This window comes from Sebastes umbrosus, chromosome 8, assembly GCF_015220745.1.
Source record: "Sebastes umbrosus isolate fSebUmb1 chromosome 8, fSebUmb1.pri, whole genome shotgun sequence".
Classification (NCBI taxonomy): Eukaryota; Metazoa; Chordata; class Actinopteri; order Perciformes; family Sebastidae; genus Sebastes; species Sebastes umbrosus.
In genome coordinates this window covers 25,154,309-25,178,546 of record NC_051276.1, presented here as the reverse complement: position 1 = coordinate 25,178,546, position 24,238 = coordinate 25,154,309, and the positions used below count along the sequence as shown (strand labels likewise).

The 24,238-nt window shown below is 39.2% G+C and overlaps 1 protein-coding gene across 2 annotated transcripts in view; it reads left to right on the top strand.

Moving 5' to 3' along the window:
* Positions 1-24,238, top strand: part of adamts3 (ADAM metallopeptidase with thrombospondin type 1 motif, 3) — a 170,432-nt gene that overhangs the window by 136,450 nt on the left and 9,744 nt on the right. For both annotated transcript variants that reach the window (XM_037776856.1, XM_037776857.1), the window contains 4 exons: positions 3,426-3,589; positions 8,246-8,402; positions 10,037-10,169; positions 23,017-23,224. In XM_037776856.1, the coding sequence (XP_037632784.1) occupies positions 3,426-3,589; positions 8,246-8,402; positions 10,037-10,169; positions 23,017-23,224 (662 nt within the window). The remainder of the gene's footprint in view (positions 1-3,425; positions 3,590-8,245; positions 8,403-10,036; positions 10,170-23,016; positions 23,225-24,238) is intronic.

Below are 24,238 nucleotides of genomic sequence, written 5' to 3'. Positions count from 1 at the left end.
ACCGCCATACACACTCCTACACACAAGTCTCAGTTGGTTGCAATCTGCAACCTTACCACTAGATGCCGTCAAATCCTACACACTGTACCTTTAAATACAGTACTTTAATGTACTTAGCTACTTACATTCCACCGCTGATAGTAGCACCTCATATCGGCCCGTACACCAAAGAACGTATATTGCTAAGAAGAAGAAGTGAAAGTCAGTTATTCGTTTCATTGCAACATCAGCGCCCAGCAGCAAAACTACGCTTCCGCCATTTTGGACTGAAAGCGACTAGCGGACGCCAGTGAAACGTCCACCTACAAAGTGCCGTACAAAAGTAAAACAAAATTATTTCTATTCTATGGCCTGTGTGCCAGAGTTTTTGTCTCTTTGCTTCTATACTCTTTGCGTGCACACAGTTCCATCATGTTCAGACATTCAAAACATGACAGGACTGCTGCCTCGTTACAGCTGTTAATGATTGGACAATTTCTGTTCAGGGAATTTAACAAACAGTCAATCATGTCTTTCTCGAGAGGAGCTTGTCACATATGACAGTTATGCTTTGGAAAAAGACATTTTTCCCTCTCTGAGTATTCAACTGTTATTCAAGCCAAGTCAGTTTTATTTATACACCCCAAAATCACATATCACGAATTTGCCTCAGGGGTTCTTCAGGGAAAAGTGAAATCATCCCTTATGTCACTAAAAATAGTCCCTCTCAGTCACTTTCTGTTTTGCATGCATGGGAGTGATAATAAGGAAGTGTGTCTGCCCCGAGCCATCCAGATCCTCTTTTTATTTCCTGCTCTGGGATTATTATCTGATAAGAAAGCTGGTGGAGGAGGCGGTGTTCCTCTACTCCGTCACCACATTCGTTAATCCACCGCCATGGTACAGTGATAGTCACCTTCCATTAAATCAGATTTCAGTTCAGTGTGGTGCGTTTCAAAAGTCTTATTACAAGGTCTTGACCCCGGCTGATTAGGATGAATACGATGCCGTCAGAAGCTCAGAATAATTGGTCATTGTCCCTAATTTGCCTCCCCCTCTCTGTGGGTTTCTTGATAAGCTTTTGACGGGTAGAAGGAACTTTTTCCAGCTCAAATCTCCAATCAGACTCAATCACAGACATTCAAGTAAGTAATTCTAGGGTGGACTGGCATGTACTGGAGAGACACTGATTGTTATTTCATACATGATGAGGAGGATGATTAAAATAGAAAGGAGAAGGAGAGAGGTTTATTCATAACATGTTCATTCAAGTTATTTTTAACTGCAAATGGGACTAAAACCAGGAATGTTTGGCAATTTTGTCCTTTTTATTCATGCAGATGTGTAACCTTAAACTGCGTACCTTCCTGTGAAAGAAGGTGTATACATGTATGAGCCATTTAAGCAATTTAGTGGAAAGAATCGCCACATTTGTTGCCTAATTAAAAAAAACAACTACACAGCTGTTGTTACACTTCAAATGCTGTCACTGGCTGCTGTTTTGAATTCAAGAATAGCCCTCAGTAACTTTTGTTTTCTGTACAAACTAAGGTTATAATCTCACCTTAAATTGTCTTTCTAGTGTTAATGAAGGTTTTTAAATTCCTCCTAAATTACTTTTAGGGCGCTTTCATTTTGTAGTAGTTTAAACTAGCTCCACCTCAAGCAGCTATAACAGTAAAATGCAGTTTACACACTGATATATCATATTAACCATCCAATAATGCTAGATATGATAACTTCCCAGTCAATGATCTGCAGAATCAGATTTTCTGTATAACCAGTACTTTCACTTTTGATACTTTAAGTACATTTTGTTAATAATACTTCTGTACTTTCACTTAAGTAGAATTTTGAATGCAGGACTTTTACTTGTAACAGAGTATTTTATAGTGTGGTATTAGTACTTCTACGTCAGTAAAGGATCTGAATGCTTCTCCCACCACTGCTAGTGAGTCAGTACCCAGCATTCCTAAAAAGTATAACCATAATAGAGGAGCCAGCCGTCATGGCCTCTGATGGATCATTCTCCCACGTTATCATAAAGCTGAAAGGTCCAGAGAGCGTCAGTGTGAGTGTTAGCGAGAGTATTGGCTCTTAGTAGAGAGCTGGACTGTACCAGATGAAATAGCCTCCATTATCACAAAGCATCAATCACTGAGAAGCGTCTGTACGGTGTGGATGCCCTTTAGTTTGACCAAACTGTGCAGCTGTGGAAGAAAGAAAGAAACTCTCCACTGCAGAAGCAAGAGTGGAAAAATATACAATTAAATGGGTTTTTATGCGTCATAGTCATATGCTTGATATAAAAAGCTGTCAATTTTAGCATCAGAATGATTAATCTGCTTTAGTTTTGTAAACAACATCCATCCTTCCTGTCATTATCTGTGAAATGACATGCTGATGGATCACTTTGAATAGTTTTCTGACTTGCTTATATTTCAAGGACTAGCAGCTATACGTAGTTTCCTGCTGTTCATTATGCATTTCTGTCAAAGTGTGGATATTTCATATATGCTCTGCAGAGCTAACCCAGTATGACATCAAAACTAGAAATGTATTGATTTAAAAAATGTAAGTTAGAGCACAGGTTTAAAAGAAAAACGGCACATTTTTTTGGGACTTTGCTTCATTTGATGGACTCACCTGTTCACATCCTACTTTCTGGTGCTCCAGGCTAACACTTAACTGTGTTCACTGATGATATGACATACAGGTTATTTTTCATTTGCAAATGCAGTCTTATTTTTTCACAATAACTTCCTGTGCAATGACAGCTCTATAGCTTTGTACGAACTGCTGACATTCAGCGCTAAAGTAACTTTTATGGATAAGAGCAACAATTGAGTACATTTGTGGGCAGTGGAGGTGATTCAGATATTTGTTATTAACCAGTGGCAACAATCCCACACAGCTCAACTGACTGTCTAACTTTGAGTCATGTCTGCTGTTGAATTAACTGGCGGGACATCAAATACAAGCACAACTTTTTCCTCCTAAAAGACAAAGCTGTTTCTTTGATATCACTCAGATAATGCAGGTATAAGTGTAGGACCGGAGCACCAGAGGGAATGATCTGCAGCAGAGACGTGTGGGTCGTTTTTAGCTTTTAATTGTCACTCATTTGCATTTAAATGCATCAGATGTATTTTAAGCAGCTAGCAGATATGCCCATTTTCATTTCAGCCTCTCATGTCTGAGACGTTTTATCATATTAAAAGTTTGGCAGCTTGTTCTGTGTAAATTATAGCATGAATCAGACATTGTAATGTTCAGTCAGAATCATTCCAAGAGAGCGCCAGCGGGGTTAGAGCGGTTGCATGAATCACCCCTTTTTAAGAGTACAATTTGAGCTTTTTAATCTCTGTGGATAATTCAGAACTTTTTCATTGGTAGAGTGAAGCTGTTTCTTTGTCAGTGGCTCATAACCAAATGACTGATTACAGCAATCAAGAACCAGGCAACCGGGCATTACATCCTCAATGGAAAAGGAGAGGAAGTCAAGTCCAGAAGCTTCATTGACTTGGGCGTGGAGTGGCACTACATTATCGAGGACGATGTGGAGACGCTGCACACTGACGGACCTCTGCATGACCCCGTAGTGGTTCTGGTAATAAAACCTCCTTTTCTATCGAAGCTGATATTTCAATTAATCTGAAAGACGATTTGCGCTCAGGTCAGCCATTCAGTTCAACCTCCCCCCCCCCCCCCCCCCCACTCCCATTATTCTCATTCACTTTCTATCACTATCTGTAGATTAATGAAACTCATTAATTAACCAACGAAATAGTAATTATAAACTTTTAACAGCTTTTCACAGATGCAGTGTAACTAGGACTCTGAGCATGCAATGTTTTCAAAACCAGCATCTCTAAATCAAATCCCAAAATTGACATACAGCCAGTAGGGAAGTGCAGCAAAGGTTTGGGGTAGTATGGTCACTTCTCTTGTTAGTAGTCTGGCAGCAGCTCTCTGAACTTGGAAGGTTATTTGTCCTGCTGAGACATGAGTGAGTTACTGCAAGTTGCATTAATCACACCAGGTAGAGAGATAGAGAGGGATGAAATCATGAATCTCCAGGTCTGCTAATGGTAGAAAAGACTTGACCTTGCGATCTTAGTTTTATTTAACATGATTGTACCACTTTAGTTGAGCATCTGGCTGCATCTCACTCGTTCTTCTTCAGCTCAGTGGGTGTGTACTCATGAACGTGTTAACTCAGAGAGACTCTCTGAATCGGAAGTTAACCTGAATCTTATTCACAACTGGGCATGCACCACACAGAAGCAGGATTTTGGATTCACTTCCGCTTGCAGATCGCGTTAACTCATTCCTCTGAAAAGAACCAGTGTGTAACAAGTAGGGGGATCTATTGTCAGAAAGAGTTGATAACGTTACTCGCTCCGGGGTTAACCCCCGCCGTCACTGCACCCAGCCACCGGGAAACAAGACACAGGAAATCTCTGTTGGTCTTGAAGAGCTGCAGCATTTATTTCTGCACAAACTGCAACCTCCACTGAACATTCACTTAATATTCTCAGAGCTAAACTAACTCTGTCATCTGCTCACTTGTTCGCTCACACACATTCGCCACTGCTCTCTCTCTCTTGCTTCACCACTCACTTCCCACGTACACACACACTCTACGCACTTACTTACTCTGCTCCGCTAGATGCTGCCAGATGTTACACACTGGACCTTTAAGAGTCGTTCACGAACATTACTAAAATCTTGTGCCTATGGATGCCCTCAGGGGAGTTTATGTGAAGAGAGTAATAAGGGACCCAGTATAGATCCCAGGGGAACACCACAAGAGAGTAACCCACCTGAGGAGGAGGCGTTTCAAGTTCAAGGTTATTATTTTATTATATGCCTTTTTTTGTCTGACCAACAGTCTAAGTCCAAAGAAACCCAATTTTGCAATTATTTAAATTACAAAAAAGAAATGTGGTAAATTCTCTCATTTAGAAACTTGAACCTTGAATGTTCAGCTTGAATTAAAAGCTTGAAATAATTGACTTGCTGAAAATGTTTCTGTTGACTAATTGAATCGGTTCAGCTTTAACAAAACTAATCTAGGACCACTTCACTCCTGCCAACATGGTTTTCTTTCTTAAGAGATGTTGTCTACTGTCTCAAGGGCCAAGCGTAGGTCAAGGAGGATTAAAATGAAATGAAATCTGCGTAATTGGAGCAGATAGTCACTTTTGACTTTGACCACAGCAGCCTCAATAAGAGAGACAAAACAGAAAATATTCTTCTTCATGTCTTTACCTTTTAACTCATCGCTGTTTCCAAGAAGTGATTGTTAATGTAAAGGTCCTGTCTATTCTGAATAAAGCATTAACATTACATTTACATAATGGACACACATGTCTGAATGACATAAAGCACTTTAAGAGATAGATGAAGCCGGAAATATTACATATTCAACGTCTGAAAAGGGCTCTATTGTCCTTCAGTCACCCTAACAGGAATGAGGAAAATATAGCTAGTCAACGAAGTGGAGAAGACCCAGAGTTTCACATAATAGAGGGATATTAAACCAGTTTTAAAAAGCCGTTTCCCCTACAGTATTCAAACCGTCCACTTTAATAAGTAAAATCCCTAATACAACCATGGCCAGCAGCAGACAAAAACAGAAACAGAGAAAACTGTAAAATCAGAATTAAATAGTGATGTTACCCCGTGGCACTTATTTTGCTGAAATGGTGTAGAATAAGAACTAATCTTTTTTTTTTTCCTGTCATGAAATCATTTTGACTCGTGAGTGGAAACTTCAAAGGATTCAAAAGTTTTCTCTCAGTTGTGCTTATAGAAGTAATTAAATGCTGCAGCTGACAAGAAGAGCTTTGATAGGATTATTAGTGTGTTTTGTTTCTGTTAGTGATCTCTCTGAGGCGTTTATTGATTAATGTCTTTAATACATTTTATTAAAGGTTTGTTGAGTCAACAGGTTTTTTTCCCCTCATTACACATTGTTGTTTTTCCTCAGGGACACCAGCTCTACTTTCTTACGTGTTACATCAGTAGGATTTTCTAAATTTCCATTCATGCGTGAGTTGAACTCTCCACATTATGACAGTGTGCTTATTACAGACATTTTGTTTCAAACATACCGAGGAGAACAACAGATGTGACAGAAATTAATTCACAGTTTTTCCTATGAACAGCATTTTTTTCTGAAAAGCAATCTAATGAGAGGAGGAGCAGGAATCAAGGCAATCTTGTGGTTTCAGAAAAAAAAAGCTGAAGGGACTTTTGTGCCTCTTCGGTGAACCATTCAGATAATTATTCATATTCAATTTGGCAGCAATTGGAGGATACAAATAAATAAATTGTTATAGTACAAAGCAGATCTGTTTTGAAAAATTGAGATCAAATGTTAAATTCATGAGGCATGCAGTAAATAATAATTCTTCATTCATAAATGATGTAACTCAACCTTGGTAATTAATGAGTCTTATCAACTCTGCCATTAAACACAACAAGTTCATTTCTGCTTTCATTTCACTGATGGATTAATAACGATCAGCCATTAAATGATGAAAGCATATTTTGTTTGTGTTTTTTTTTGTGAATGTTATAGGAAAAAGTCATGATTTCACATTAAATTAATCTGCAAACTTCATATAATAGATCAAATTAAATCAATTTCAATAACACACAATATTATACAGTCCAAATGAAGTTGAATTGCATGTTTGTGTTACAGTATACAGTATCTGCTTTGTACGTCACAGGTCCTGTTTGTTTGTCCTTTGAAAAAAAACTGAACCCAAAATAGAAATTTATATTTTTTATAGGGTTGTCAATCGATTAATTACGATTAATCGCAAGTTAATCACTCATTATTTATGTGTTCAAAATGTACCTCAAAGGGTGATTTGTCAAGTATTTAATACTCTAATCAACATCGGAGTGGGCAAATATGCTTGTTTTATGCAAATGTATGTATATATTTACTATTGGAAATCAATTAACAACACAAAACAATGTCAAATATTGTCCAGAAACCCTCACAGGTACTGCATTTAGCATAAAAAGAGTTGGTGAAAGTCCTGTGTTTGTTTGCCACCCATCCTCCCCTCCCACCGGCCCTACGCAGACTTTCTCGCTCTTAATACTACGTCAGCTGTTCTAAAGTCTAATAATGACATGGATGGGTTTACATTGGAGTTAGTTGAAAGCCCGGTGCGTCTCATACAGACAGTATTTGATGCCGAGGGGCACTGACCAAGTGGCGGTCTGTGACGAGTAGGGAGTGACAACAGGTTAAATATGCCGTTTGCCACCTCAGCACTCTGTACTTCACTCAATTATTCAGTCACATATAGAGATCCCTACTCAAACCTCTAGGGAAAAAAAAATAATGTTAATTTTTACCAGTTATCCTGCAGCGAGTTAGATCTTCAAAGGTACAAACATTTTTATCAGAGACTGTGCAGCTGAAGTGTCATGAATTGGGAGGATCCGGCCGCTGGAATAAACTCACTCTTGTAAAATGAAATTTAAATAGTTGAGTTCATTCATTTAGAACAAAAACGGAGGAGAGAGAGTTCCTCGTTAAAACCAACAGAGATTAATGATTGGTCGTTAGGTACGCACTTCCACAGCAGTTTCCATTAAATTCATTAACAATAAAATTGAAAATCACTTTAACATTATTTTAGCTGCAAACAGGGATGACTAAATGTGATATCAGCTGGACTTTAAATCAGCTTAGGGTGTTTTCAGTGCCAACTTTAATCTCACTGCCCGAGCTCACAGATTATACCATGAGTTATTTGATTATATGTGCTACACAGTCCACATACTGTTTTCTGTTTTTCAGCCTTCATAGACACAAGTAATCTCTCTGTGTGATTACCCACACCAACACCTGTTTTTAAGTTTTCCGTACTCCTGCAGTACCTGATCCAGATAAGATGAAAAACTCAGAGACCGCACAGAGAATATGTAACTGTGTTTACTATCCCAGTGGGTTCAGTCTTACCTTGTGCATGGACTCTCTTATTTTCTGAGAATTCCCTGTCCTGTGTTCAACCAATTACCCTCTCGTATTGACGCCATGTAATTAATGTCACTGAGACTTGACCCGGAAATTATGAAAAGTGCTTCTGCAATTATTGTCCTGTTTCTTGAAATTCAATCTGAATTTATTTGCACACATTTGCACTTGGAGCATTTGAATGCAAATACGCTGCAAAGAGGATGACACTATAATGGTAATGTGCTTTGTTTCTTTTCTTCCCGTTGCTTGCAGATTATACCCAGAGACAATGAAACACGCTCTACTTTAATGTACAAGTACATCATCCATGAAGATTCAGTGCCTGTCAACAACAACAATGTCATCCAGGAGGACACGTACGAGTGGGCTCTGAAGAGCTGGTCTCCGTGCTCCAAGCCATGTGCCGGAGGTAAAAATTACCATAAAATTGGAAAAGAATAGAGAGGAATCATAGATATGATTGTGTGAATAGCACACTCACTGCTCTTGTTGTAAGTAGGCAGCCTTTAATTATGTAGATCCTTGTAATAGATCCTTGTTTTTAAGCACAACGTATCATACGCTTTTATCCTCTTTGAGTTCCAGTTCTCTCTCAAGCTGAAGCTGTTTCTTTTGAATTTTTAAGAGCATTTATAATTATTTTCATTTATTAAACATTTGTACCAGCATTTATTTTGATTTAAAAAAACACAAGTGCTATGGGTCCCTTATTATGTTACCATGCTGACATAATTGAAACATATGATAGGATGCTTGCATAATAAGCAACAGTGGTGTCTAAGCAGTTAGGTACAGTATGCTGTGGCTTGCTGCATAATGAGCTGGAAATGTGTGTTTCAACTTATCATTTAATACCCCTCTATGAAGCTTGCAAACAACAGCAAAGGAGTATCTATCTATTTTAGTAGATGCTTATAATAATACTATAATTCACGGAGCTGCTTCCAGGATTTGTGAGGATTTAACAGATTCTAAATGCTTAGGGATATGAGAAAGGAAATTCTGGATCGTTATCACAGGGATAATTATTTAATCTTTCATCTTTTTTTTTTTTGTAAATTATATTAAATTTTCATCACAACAAAAATAATATCTACAAACAAACTTACAAACACAGACAACCCACATTCAACGACAGAAAGCCAGACTGGAAAGAGATAAACACAATGATGTTTCAGCCTATATCTTCTTTTTTTTTCATCTTTCATCATTAAGATCATCCTGTAAACACTGTAAAAACACAGTGCTCACATCACAACGCACACAACACGCACTTGCATGTATTTGATTAGCCAGAGCAGCAACTTGTTGGATTATGGTGTACAGTGTTGGGAAAAAGTTGAGCCGGGTTCAGCTTTTTTTGCCGGTTTGGCCCTCTGCGTCGGTTCCTCCACTTGAACGATGCAGCAGGAATAAATGAGGGGATATGTGTATTTTAATGCATTTTTGTTGTATGTCTGAACACATGCTTAGGGCCGCATTGTGTTAAAGTCAGAGAACAAACATTTAACACCACACGATACATATTTCTGGTTATTTTTAGTCAAGTATACAGCAAATCCTTCCACTCCTAGGTGTACGCATGAACACACTCTTACACCTCTGATAGACACATACTGTATGACATAATGATAGATAGATAGATAGATAGATAGATAGATAGATAGATAGATAGATGGATACAACTTCTTTATAGGGTGAATAATGGTGAAAAGTAGGGCTGGTATCTTTTGAAATGTGTTGATACTAGTGCAAATATGATACCAGAGTTTCTGTTCTGAAGAAGTGCTCTACTTGTTCCAATACTTTAAGAAAATATAAATGTTTTTTTCTATGTATATTTCTTTTCAATCAACAAAAGAAGCTAAACATGTTAAATGTTGTCTAAACACAAGTCAAAGAAGTCTAAAATTGGCAAAATGATCATTTAAATAAAAAATGATGAATATTGATTTAACTTTACTTCATAGTTTCTTTAAATGTCGTTTTTTTTTACTAATTACACAAATATTTATTGCTAAAAAGTCTTCACATCTTTCACAGGGTTTCAGTACACCAAGTATGGATGTCGAAAGAAAGGAGACACCAAGATGGTCCATCGGGGCTACTGCGACGCCAGCAAGAAGCCCAAACCCATCCGCAGAATGTGTAACCTTCAGGACTGCACGCAGCCTCAGTGAGTACCGACTCCCCAACTTCTCACAGCATAAGATGCTGGACGGTTTTTGAGAGTGCTGATTAGATTCAAACTGGGACTAAACTACAGGCTATTAAGATAACAGTGTTTAAGTGGGTTCTCTCAGCATGAATTGAATTTGAAGTAGCTTCTCTTTAACTAGTGTTTGTGGTAGATCGGGAATCGAGACAAAATAAGTACTCGACACCCAAAAATCTGTTATGTTTTATCAAGATGTGAAATATGGTTCACTGTGATTTCACTTCCATCTTTTTCAAGCACTTCATATTTTGGCTCATAACTCTATAAGCAAGTCATTTGCTCTGTACAGATCTGTCAGTATAGCGGCAGATCTGGCAGTATGGATAAAATCCCCTATTATTGCATATCTCCTATTGATATGCATCGTGATACAGTATAAACCCAGAGACATAAAAGGATATAACCTCAGTATAAACGGAAAAGTCATTGTCAAAGTCATATAGTCTCAAGGTAAACAGTATATCATTATATTACCCATCACGACACCTTTTTCATGCATTTTTCACACATTCTCCAAAAAAATGTCATATAGTCATTCCCCGGATTGCTGTAAGTGTTGCCTTATTCATATAAACTGTCATAAATCTTGAACACATTGTGCAACTGTTACCAAATTCAGATGACAGATGAGATATCAACCCCAAACAATCCTGCAAGATTTGCTATTTGCGTACAGCTGGTGCTACAGCAGAATGGGAATTTTGAAGGGCCATAACTCAGTGGTTATAAGTGTAACTCATTTTTGCAATGTCAAAAAAATTCACCCTTGAGCAAGGCCTTAAAATGACTGATTTGATTCAGAGATGCAGGTTCAAATTTTCTCCCTAGCATAGTCCAGCAACTCGTATTGCACTTCCATAAAGCTGTGAGAGAGATTTAAAGGAGAATGGTTAGAATTAAAGGAGCAGAGGCCGAGATAGCCCCACTTTTACACCCCGTTCACACATACGTACTCAAAGTAGCAGGCTTTCTATTGTTAAGCAGCATTACTCAGCCCTGATTGAACAGTTATTTTCTCCCGTTGCCATTATACCGGCGTCCAATAGTTAATTTCCCGACGGTGTTTTTCCAGTTTATTTTCAAGTCACAGTAGCTTGTAAAAATTAAATCACGTTACATAGGGAAGCCGCTGACAGCAATAATGAAACAACTTAGCTTCTAAGAGCTGTGCTTCTCCAGAGGGAATCAAAACAAGAGTGATTGGTTGTCTCAGACTTCCGTGTGTCAAAGGAAATTTGCATAAAGCTGAACCATCCTCAACTTCTCCAGAGTCATGAATTATGTGGAGGGGAGGCATCAGGGTGGAGGTTATATTGACAATGAATGGCAGCCTGTCACTCCTCTGGTGTTTGACGGGGGTTAATCCTTATATGAGCCAAGCTTCAAAAACTCTGGATCCTATAATAGTTCCCATAATGTAATTCATTAGCATCGTTAAACCTTCCTTGGCTGTTAGGGGCCGTTCACATGTTGCGTCTAAAAACACATGGAAAACGCCAGCCGTGCTGCTTTCATCCTCTTATCCAAGGTGTTTGGGAGGTTGCGCTACTGTCCCACCTGCCGTTACTAAGCAACCAAAACCTGCGCACTACGAGGATGAGGATGATGAAGTTGCGGTAATTTAGAAGTAAGCCTGGATTTCCCGAAGCAAGTAAAATAGTCTTTTGGACAGATCAGAAAGATCTGGGTAGTCCTGCACTAAAATTATCAACTTCTCCATATATTTATCATAGACTGATATCTACAGAAGTAGAAAAGCTATCTGCCGGCAGTGATTGGTTGGTCCTCATCACATGACATGCGGTGCGCGTTGCTAATATTGAGCTATTTTTATCTCGAAGCGCAGCCCTGAAAAAAAGGCGCTTGGGGACGCTTGCATGCCTCAGCGGTTTAGAAAGCTCCTCCAGAGCCACAGAAGACATTTTGAGATTATTTTCACGGCAGGCTGAGTGATGAGTAAAGTGGTCATCATGTATAAAAATCAGTGAAGTGCCCCTTTTAACATTTGTATTAATAAAACAACAAACATATTATGCAAATACTGTATATTGTTTCCCTGCCACTGAATATGAATGTTGATATTGTTGCCCTGAAGAGCTGCCAAGTGTTTAATTAGTTTGGATTTTAATGGGGGCTGTTGTTGTCCCATGATAAATTAAATCCTGCTTCAGAGGGTTTTTTCCACCCTGATAAGAATTGATTCTGGGGAAACTCTGGCTATGTGTTGTTTACAGCTTTAATTTTGAAAAAAATGAAAATAATATATCAGGGGAAATGTCAGTTTCAGAGTGTGTGGATGTTTTGCTTGGCCACCAGAAGTGTTGCTTGCAGCGTTGGCGAGATCGTCGCATTTTGACTCCAGGGAAATGTAGAAGAGTTTGGTCATAACGTTATCCAGCATTCAGCACCGAATGTGAACTCTAGTCAATGAGCTTCGGCCTGTAAAGGCATGTCGCGTGTCCAAATTGCGCCGACTTCGACACGGCACATCTTCGTTTCACCAGCAATACACCCGCCAAGTGTGAAGTAGATCGGATGAACGGTTCTTGAGATATGCGAAGGACATACTCACATACAGTAGTTTCATTGTCAGTTCTGTGTAAAAGATCAAGAAAGTGAATCGATGTGCCCAGATAACATTTTTTTGATGAAGTAATAATGGTCTAATCAAACTAATCAGAACGATCATGTTCTAATCAAGTACAAGAAGTGGTGAAGTCATTTAATCTTTAAATGAATTACGCACAAGGACTTCTAATAATGATTAGCAATTAAAGGCCAATGAGTGTTCAAATTGGCTGATAATAGAAATACATGTAAAACAAGGATTAATTCTCAAATATTATGAGAAGTTAAGTTCAATTGGCACAAATGAGAAATTGAATTAATGGTGTGAAGAAGTCTTAACTTAATAGAGTCATTAATTCAGTGCTCAGTAGTTCAGATATACTATTCTCTTCTGATGAGCTGCATTTGAACAGCAGCATTAATCTGAAGTTAAACTTATCTCTTAACAAACTTCTTTTAGTTCCAAGACGGGTCGCAACCCTCAGAGGCTGAACCAAAGCCGATAAATCTCTGTGTAGCCTTAAATATGCTGCACCTAGAGCCAGGACAGGTCTACTCTCTATCAATATATCCCTTCAATGTGACTTTTTATGGAGAGCAATCAGTTGTGACGAGAGCGATCTATCATGGCGGTCCTCTTTTAAATTCGGCCAAATCATTTAAAAGCGATGGCTGCTGGGTTAGAGACAAGATAACGAGAGTGAAAAACAGCCTTCCTGGGCGAAAACAACCTCAAGCCGCGTGTAGCAGCTACGCTCAAAACTGTAGCAGCATTGGTGCCCCCGTGTTTGAAAGAAATATGATAAAGTGCCGTCTAGGGTGCCCTTCCAGTGGACAAAACATGATAAAGTGCACTTTAGGGTGCCCTTCGAGAAAGCATGATAAATTATCCTCTATGGTGCCCTTCCAGTAGAGAACATGTGATAAAATGCCCTCTAGGGTGCCCTTCCATTGGTAAAAACATGATAAAGTGCCCTCTATGGTGCCCTTCCAGTAGAGAAAACATGATAAAGTGCCCTCTAGGGTGCCCTTCCATTGGTAAAAACATGATAAAGTGCCCTCTAGGGTACCTTTCAAGTAGAGAATACATGATAAAGTGCCCTCCCATTGGTAAAAACATGATAAAGTGCCCTCTAGGGTACCCTTCCAGTAGAGAAAACATGATAAAGTGCCCTCTAGGGTGCCCTTCCATTGTTCAAAACATGATAAGGTGCCCTCTAGGGTGCCCTTCCAGGAGAGAAACATGATAAAGTGCCCTCTAGGGTGCCCTTCCATTGGTAAAAACATGATAAAGTGCCCTCTAGGGTACCTTTCAAGTAGAGAATACATGATAAAGTGCCCTCCCATTGGTAAAAACATGATAAAGTGCCCTCTAGGGTACCCTTCCAGTAGAGAATACATGATAAAGTGCCCTCCCATTGGTAAAAACATGATAAAGTGCCCTCTAGGGTGCCCTTCCATTGGTAAAAACATGATAAACTGCCCTCTAGGGTACCCTTCCAGTAGAGAAAACATGATAAAGTACCCTCTAGGGTACCCTTCCAGTAGAGAAAACATGATAAAGTGCCCTCTAGGGTACCCTTCCAGTAGAGAAAACATGATAAAGTGTCCTCTAGGGTGCCCCTCCAATGGAGAAAAAGAATACGCTGTGCAAAAACGGGTGCCCTTAAATAGAGAAAACGTGATGCAGTGCCACAAAGGCTGCCCTAAATGCTCGAAACGTTTCTGAGTGCTGGTGCCCCACTGCAATGCATCATGTGCCCTTTTTATTTTATTCGCCCCTGCCCCTCAGACAGCCTGAGGCCACCACTCAGTAGCAGGAGTGTGAAAGTTAAAAAAAAGATAATCTGAGAGAAATGACTGTACTGGCTGAGGTGATGGATTCTTAATGCAGGGCCATGACAGAAAAGGCCTTCAGGTGAAAGAAATGGATACAAAAGCTGATTAGTGGTGGAAAACTGCAGCCAAAATCATCCATCCAAATCTGAAAGCTGCAGCATGAGGCAGCGGCTTCAGCTTTATCAGGCAATTCAATACTTGGAGACGATGCAACGTAATATGCTGAAGACTTCACAAAGTGATTTTATGTTTACCCGCCGACTGTTCTGTTGAGCTTTAAACCAAAGGAACGAGAGAGGCGCGAGATCTAAAGCTGCTGTGATGTGACGCTGGATGAAACATTCACTCTCCCAGCTGTAATTGTATTTCTCTGACTGACTTCTGTTTGTGATGCATTCCATTGAATCGAAAAAAGTTAATATCTCAGAGGTAGGACTCTTTCTGTGTTTCAGCCCAGAGACTGTAGGAAAAGTTGCCTCGTGCCTCTTAATGGACAAACTTAACTTCATCAAAGTAGTGTGCATGAGACTCTTTTGCCTTTTAGCAGTGGTAGCTGGAATTATTAAATTGGATGGCCATGAAATTTTGTAGTAATTAGATTAGTGCTGTTAAAATGAATTAGCGTTGTTGCGTAATTAATGCATTACCTTTGACAGCTCTAAGTAAAATACTTTAATGAGAACTTTAAATAGTCGCCAATATGTCAGCCACCTGGTGACAATTTGAAGAAGGTGTTCTTCGCCAAGTTTTAAAGATGTTGCTAACAGAAGGGAAATAATCAACTTTCCATATATTTATACTGGACTGCAATTTTTCACAGCTCGTTATGTTTTCTTGAAACATTAGGAAGTGGTATGGTAACGTATGGTATGTTCGCATGAACTACTGCAATTATTTGAATGGGAAAAAAACGGTTTGGGACGTATATCCCATGATCGCTGTGGGCACTTTTATGCAGAGCTGACTCTGAGCTGACAGAGCTGACTCATGCTGATGCACATGAAACAATTCTAAACAGTTCCTGTTATTGAAATAAAATGAAAGCTGTAGCGGGCTGGAGGTATAAGCTCTCTGAGGGTTTTCTAAGTTTCTTTCTCTACTTTTTCCTTGATTCTTTGCAATTTAGTGTCTGAGTTTGTCAGTGCGAAGAGACGGACCTTTGAAAAGAAAGACGGCGAATTCCCTCAATAGCCAGCTGAATTATTTCTTTTTTTATCATCATTGCTGGACTCCAGACCTTTGCTCCATGACTTGACTTGTCTTTCATTCCTTTAGTTCAGGTAAGGACTGAAATTTCAGGCAAACTTAAGAAAACTCCTGCAGAGGAGATAAGAAATGTCATGGAAGAAATTTGGAACAGTGTGTCTGAAAAAGATAAGATTACAGTACTGATGATGTAGAGTTATGTAGGCAGTGAGGTAGAATGAAAGTTGGATATAATAATAATAATATATTTTTGTAAAAACGTCCAAGATCAAAAAAGTGTGTCATAAAAGGCGGATTAAAACTGGATGAAGGTCAGTTTATGGGGGAGCTGTGTGGTCACTGAGATCAGCTGACAGAGAGGAGATCACAGGGGCCTTAAAGGGGGAGGGGAGGAAAACTCTGCAGATAAAGGGTCAGATAGTCTGACAATAGCTGACAGAGTCACAAGGTCAGAACCTACCGATACGGGTCCAAAAACTGGGCCCGCTACGAAGATCAGGCTCCGGTAGGTTTGTGGTGGTGTAGTTTCTCTCACAGGTGTATGATTTCACTCAGGCCGCCATTCTGATAACTTAAAATCCAAACGTCCACTGACTTAAATCCTTTATCCAGTTGAAATATATAGTTAAAAACGGCCAAGATCTAAAAAAATTTATCACAAAAAGGTGTTCTAAAAGTAAATAAAGACTCAATTTACGACAGAGCCTCTTGCAGGAAGAAACAGATGCTGATGCATGCACGTTTACGCTACACAGCAAAAGATGCCTCTACCGTACTCCGACCCAGCGCAACTGTGTAACCCCTGTGGGTAAACAGGTTTTAATTACCGTACAGTATTAATATTAAAAGCTTGTCATAGTAATTCAAATGAATCAAAAACTGGAGTCTAATCCTCTGGGTGCTTTCCTCACAACATGCATCACAAAATGTTTTCTTTTAGAAAAGCCAGCAGCACTGAAAACAAAAAAAGCAGATGGGTTCGTCAGTCGTAACGAGGAGTTCTGTAACTTTTGTTTACTTCATCTACTTCTTAAATACTGAATGTTTAATGTTGTACACAGCGGAGGCAAAATCATATCACAGCCTCAGAAATGCAGAATGTCCAATTTCATACCACCTGGTACCTTTCATCCATGGTTGAAAGAGTTAATTAATTAAATCTGGAAACATGGCTATGCTATTTACTGGCTTGCTGATGATTCTTCTGCCTTTTTTGGCCAGCTCTGCAGCGTGAGTGTGCATTCAGAACAGCGCTCCTTTGCTCGTTCTCTCACTCGGTAGCGGCATGGAGGGAGACGAGCACCGGTCTGCATGTGTGCTGCTGATCCGGCAGAGTTTCACTTTGGTGGCATTATGTGACCGGGCTTTAGCAATCCACTTGACGAGGGCGTCTTCAACCACACATGCTTTCCCCGTGCACATTACATTTTCATTCAGAGATGACTTTCCTTTTCTCGTCATGATATCAATGTGCACGCATCATCAGCCTCAATGGAGTAACGTAAAAACAAAAAAAATTGTTTTGATTAACGTTAGTCTAACGTAGTTTTAAAATGTTTTTCCATATGTTGTCATGTGTGAAAAGACCCAAAATGAACACTGTTAGCGGACTACTTGATTACTATAAACAAGATATTTAAACAGCATTTATATAGGAATGATTCTGTTTCAAGCTTTTTGATCCATATAAGCGGTTGATCACTGTAACTGTGATCACTATAAGCAGTTTCCACTGTATATATGTATTTGTGAACTAAACCTTTAAAAAAGTATATCTCGTTGAAAGAATCTTACGGGTCATTTTGAGTGCTTCCAATTATATATTCGAGGAATTCTCCATTATCTACACTTCCTGTGTTGAATATTAATGCTCACACACGCACACATTGTCCATCTGGGAAGACATACAGTCGCTATCTGAGGAAATGTTAATATAAGTGGAAATGTATGTAAATTTCTTGATTTAGTGTATGCCAGTATCAGTTTAATCATGGGTGAAATGAATTTAAAAAATTCGCCTAAAGTTTTTTATACTTTTAAATGAGGCCATTGCAGTCCGTTAGCATGACAGCTTTCTGCATTGAGGAGGCATTTTAAATGGATGCGTAGCTGCATGTGGAGGAAGTGTTGTGAATTGTGACCTTTTTCTTTCCTGACGGATGAAGTCTCTCAACTTCCCTGCATTTGTGTTGTGTTCAGCAATCATGTCACCGCTTCATGCTAATTCTCTGGAAGTAATTTCCAACCAAAGACAATGAATGGTGTTTTCAAAGCTATTCACACTTGCTCCTGAATTCCATACCTGATACTTTCGTGTTCTGCAAAATAGCCTGCAATACGCCACTTTCCATTGTGCCTGCTTTCTTCCTTCCATTCAGAAGTCTCATGGTATTCACCGTCTCGACAGCCTGGATGTGATTGCAGGTCCTTAAATGTTTTTTGAGTTTTTGTTACACATGTCTGTTGAAAAAGCTTTCAGAAACCATTAAAGTAGACGCAACAAAAGAGAAGGGGGAAAGAAGTAGCAAGATGGAGCCCAACAGAACTACTGTGTGAATACATGTGTGTCTTATATACAGTGTATCTGAAATTTTACCTCTCTCAAGTTATGAGTCTAACCATGTAAACAAAAAGTTTATTTTACCCCTGCGACAACGTAATCGGGGGTATCTAGAGCTTTGTGTGTCCGTCCTTCTGTCCGTCCGTCCATCCGTCCGTCCTTCCGACCGTTTGCGTGTCACACTTTTGTTTCCGGAGTAGAACTCAGAAACTATTTCACTTAGAAACTTCAAATCTGTTATGATGGTTGACAGTGTGGTCTTGTTGTGCCTTTTCGGGGTTTGAAAAAGCCCAATTTTCTGCCCCTACTTTAGTAGGGGTCGAGCAGTGAGCGGGGGTATGTGAGTGCTCACTTTTGCCTTGTTCTGTTGTCCGCCAAATAATCTAAAAAGCAGCATATGGAGGATCCAGGTAGAAGTCTGGTCTGTGCCCCGGTCTGTTGGGGAACCAGAGAAATATTAGGCGATTAAATTGAAGGCTGGAGGTCTCAGACGTTTGGTGGAAGATTATCTTGCAGTGTGACGACTTTACAGAGTCAGACTTCGATCAATCCACCTGTCACTACACAGCAACGCAGCAAGATTACTGGGATAGTGAGATAAGTCTGGGTTCAACCATGAGGTCTCTGTCTCACAGAGATTGCACACTTTAAACAGGGGTAGATATTATCAAAGAGGCAGATCGATGTAAATTGATTGGCAGGTTTATGTTCCCACGCAGAAAAAAGGGCCAGTTGTTCAGTAGAGCTGCAACGACTTGTTCACTAGTCAACATTTTTCAAACAAAGATGCCTATCCCTATCATTTGATGGTTCTAGTTTCTAAATATGAGCATTTGATGTTTTTCTCTGTTTTTGTATCATTGTATACTGAATATCTTTGGGTTTTGGACTGTCGGGAGAGCCAAGTAAGACGTTTGATGACATCAACTTTTGATTGGCATTTTAGAGACAAAACAAGCAATCGATTAACCAAGAAAGTAATCAGTAGATTAATCAATTGTGAAAATAATCGTTAGTTGTAGCACGACTGACACGCCATGTTTTTTTTCTATTTTACACGTACATTGTGAGCACTCAGGTCTTGGCTGACGATCGGACCGTACAGTGTGAGCACATAAATTGTGAGATTTGGCTTTAAATCGCAAACTATCTACTCGTACAGTAGGAGTAGGCGTTACACAACAACATTTCTAAAACTGTAAAGTGTATGCCCAGCTTAAGAAAACTCAAACAGGCCAAACTCTCTCTCAGCTCCTAATAAACTTTTGCAGAAGGCCCATAGAAAGTATCCTCTGTTATTGTGCCACAGTTTGGTATGCCAGCTGCTCTGCTGAGAACCAGAAAGCCTTGGTGATAAAAACTGCACAGAAGACTATGGGAACTGTGCTTCCAAACTTTGACACAGTGTATGTTAGTCGTATAAACAAGGAGTCTAGCAACATCAGTCAATACCCAACCCATCCTGGTCACAGTCTGTCCCCCTGCCATCGGGGAGGACATACAGAGTCATCAATGCCCGAACAAACAGACTGAAAGACAGCTTTTTCCCCAGAGCTGTAGCCTCCATCACCCCCCATAGCTGTTGAGATCTGCAATTACCACCACCCACTCCCCAACACCCAACTGCTGTTAATGCTCCCCAGCACTTTACTTCATCACTTTACACATCTAACTCTCTGTGCAGTACCTTTTTAGTATTTATTATCTTTTATTGCATGTTTTTGTCCTGCTTGTTTCTATCTGATTTTCTTGTTATCTTGCTGCTGGTCAGTAGAAGTCACCAAACGTAATTTTGTTGTATGCCTACAATGACAATAAAGTGTCTTGATTCTTGAAAATGTCACGGCAATCCATCCAATAGTTGTTAAGACATTTCACTGAAAACCACAACCTCGTGATGGCGGTAGAGGAAATGTCAGTAGGATTCATCGTCTGGGAACCATTAACATCTAGTCTAAAGTTGTGACGCTGTTCAGCTCCAGTCGATGCTACAACTCGTCTCCTTCGGTCCTTGATGCTTTCTTTTATTGATATGATGGTACAGTAATTATTCCAGTGGTCTGTGGGGTTCTCAGTTTGATGTTAAATGAAGGCTATGATCTGCTGCTGCTGCTGAGACATCTGAGAAAGATGAAATACAATACAGATCAATATGACAGCATCACTGGTTTATGTGCCTGCAGTCAGACGTACCAGTCAATGGCCGAATGACAATAATTATATAACTTGCACCAGCAGTATCACAAGTAATTTAATGTGAGATAAAGTGCTGCAGAATGCAGGCTGGTGGATGATTTCAAATGTATTTATTGAAGACATGTAAATGCTTTCATGCAGCATTGACTGGAGATATCCTCCCTGCTGTGAGGACTCTGAAAGGGACAGAACGATCAGATGATGGAGCACTTAACAGATCGTTTCATGAAATTGTTCTTGCATTGATAGTTTTATGTCCGTTCTGCAAAACTCATCCGCATTTGTTTGTTTATTGAAGTATGAATTTGAAAAGACCAAAGAGAGTCTCTATTTATTCTTGTGGAATGAAGATGTTTTTAACTCTTTGATTAACGGAGCTCTTGTCGTCACAGCTGCTTGTAAACTGTGGCTCATAAACCACGGCTCATTGACTAAATGAAGCATTTAGTTGACGTCTGGAGTGTTTGTTGTGATTGATTCCTGCAAAACAAATTTATTCAACACATAAGCACAAAGAGATGCTTGTAAATGTGTCTATCTTTGAATTCCTTTGGACAAATTAATGATTTTTTTATTTTATTTTGTAAAATTTTGATAAGTCAATTTTAGGGCTGTCAATCAAATTTGTTTTCACGCCACGAATATCTTTAACACATTAACACAACTTGCGATTTTTAAGTTGTAAAACTAGAGTGAAGATAGTGGTATCATATGAAACTAGAAAAACTTAAGGAATCTATTGGTACCAACCATGTCGTACTATCTCACTAAATTGTGTTGTCCCTTGACCTCTGACCTCAAGATATGTGAATGAAAATGGGTTCTATGGGTACCCACGAGGCTCCCCTTTACAGACATAACCACTTTATGATAAACACATGCAGTTTTCAGGCAAGTCATAGTCAAGTCAGAACACTGACACACTGACAGCTGTTGTTGCCTGTTGGGCTTGAGTTTGCCATGTTATGATTTAAGCATATTCTTTATGCTTAATGCAGTACCTGTGAGGGTTTCTGGATAATATTTGTTTTGTGTTGTTAATTGATTTCCAATAATAAATATATACATACATTTGCATAAAGCAGCATACAGTATGTGCCCACTCCCATGTTGATAAGAGTATTAAATACTTGACAAATCTCCCTTTAGGATACATTTTGAAAAGATAAAAATGTGAGATTAATTTGCGATTAATTACAATTATCTATGGACAATCATGCGATTAATCGTGATTAAATATTTTAATCAATTTACAGCCCTAGTAAATTTAGTATGTAAAGGTTACAGAGCCTCTGATGTCCCTAAATATGATAAACATATGTTTGTCTTATTTTTTGTCCCATAGAAATAACCCAGAGTAGATTTTCAACAATTTCCTCCCACAAAAATGGCCTTTTGTTGTCATGTTTGTTATCTTCTTCTCTCTTTTATTGTTACCTTTTATATTACCACCAACAACAACAAATGCATTTGAAAGAAACGTTTATCGGCTGATGCATGTGAACCCTTGTGAATACTGATAAAATACATGATACACACAATACAGTGGTGGTAAAAACAAATGCAGGTATCAGGAGTGATGAGCATATTTTGCTGCCAGATTTAATAATTTGTAAAAGTTGCATTGCTGAGTGAATTAATGCCTCTCTTCTGGCTGGTATATGATAAACACAAATCCTAATTTGTGAGCAATGGGGATCCAGCATCTTTTTTTTCATGATTTAATTTGTTCTCCAATCACCAACAATATTAAGCCATCCATCTTGTTAGTCAGTTGGTGCTTAATGTTCAAATTAGGGTAAACAATCGCTTCAAGCAGCAATTTCATGCTGGCTGTGATATCCATCAAATTATTTGAAGATCTGTAACTGGAGCCAAAAAACAAATAGAGTAAGAAGATCTATCAAAGATTATTTCACCACAAATTCTTCTTCAGTGGTGAAATGTAACCAAGTACATTTACTCAAGTACTTTACTTAAATATAGTTTTGAGGAACTGACTTCTGTTGCTCCTAAAGTAGTGTTATTATGTTAAGGACAGCCTCTGAGCGAGGTGAACGGCGTTACCACGGTTTTGCGGTCAACGTCTCACGTTACCGCAGCCTTGGAAAGTGAGGAGTGAGTGGAGGGGTACTCAGTTGGTTGCAATCTGCAACCACACCGCTAGATGCAGCCAATCCTACACATTATACCTTTAAATAGGATTATGAATGGAGGACTTTTACATTATGGTATTGCTTCTTTTACTTCAGTTAATGATCTGAGTACTTCTTCCACCTCTGAGAAAAAGTATCAAGACACACCTGTCCACATTTTAGTCTGAGGCTGTGGGGTTTGGACTTCTTCTACCACTGTTCTCCTGTACCTTTTTGTTATTACATAATCAGCTAAGCCTGCTGTATATCCTCAGTAAAATCCTTACTTTGATTCATCCAGATGGATCTCAGAGGAATGGGAGCATTGTACCAAAACCTGCGGCAGCCTGGGCTTTCAGATCCGGACCGTTCGCTGCGTGCAGTTCCTCCACGAGGGCACCAACCGCTCCGTCCACAGCAAGTACTGCAGCGGGGAGAAGCCAGAGAGCCGGAGGCCCTGTAACAGAGTCTCATGTCCCGCCCAGTGGAGGACCGGAGCCTGGTCTGAGGTGCAGTATCCACACAATTTATTTCACTCAAATATCAAAGGGGCTCCAGTTTGTGCAGCTGATTTCTTGAGGTTAAAGTCTGTTCTTCTGTAGTCTGGATATGGATCATTTAGCCACAGATCCCTTTTCATTTATTTTATTTTTGATGCCATCTTGGTTCCAATTAACTAACTTCAGCTTACACGCTACCAGCTTGCCATTTTCCAGCAGCTTTAATGTGCCTGATATGACTGTGACTTCTTGACAAGATCATGAATAAAAGTAAAACATGAATCATCTGATGTTTAATTTAGAGCAGTGTCACAGCTCATCTGAAAGTAGTTCTTCCATTTCACCAAATGAGAGCTTTGAAACCACTAAAAAATCCAATAAATCAGACTTCCTGCTGAGTGGTGGAGATCAGAAAAGGAGATGAAAAGATGCAATATTCATGCCAGCAGTAGATTTGTGTGAGTTGGGCTCAGATTTCTGATAGTGTGGTCCATCTCTATGTTGGAATATAGCTCTTTATATATGCATATTTGGGCACTCAGCGATCGAAGAAGTATGATTGTTAAATATCAGTTATTTATGTGTTCATTAGATGATTTTGACATGGATTCTTAATAATAAACTAATCATGAAAATTATAATTTTTTAAAACTTCTTCTTAGGTTTTAACTTTATTCATTTATTTTGCATCAGTCACAACAACTAATTCGGCTCCAGCTGTTTTCAATGGTGTCTCATTCAGGGGAGAATAATTGTCACCATGACATTTTCCTTCCTATAACAAGTCTAAAAACATCCTGCTAAGGTCGTACCAAGAGAAAGATCCACCTGAGATAAATGGTTTGTTTTCTGCTTTCATCCACTGATCACCCCCAGAGTTTGAGTGTTAAATGGTTTACACAGTAGGCTACAAAATGGCTACTTGAACAGTGTGTAGCATTTAGAGGGATCTATTGTCTGACAAAACCAAACACTGGCTCTAGATAAGCTCTAATTGTGAGGTGATTTTTAGTTTTGAATTAA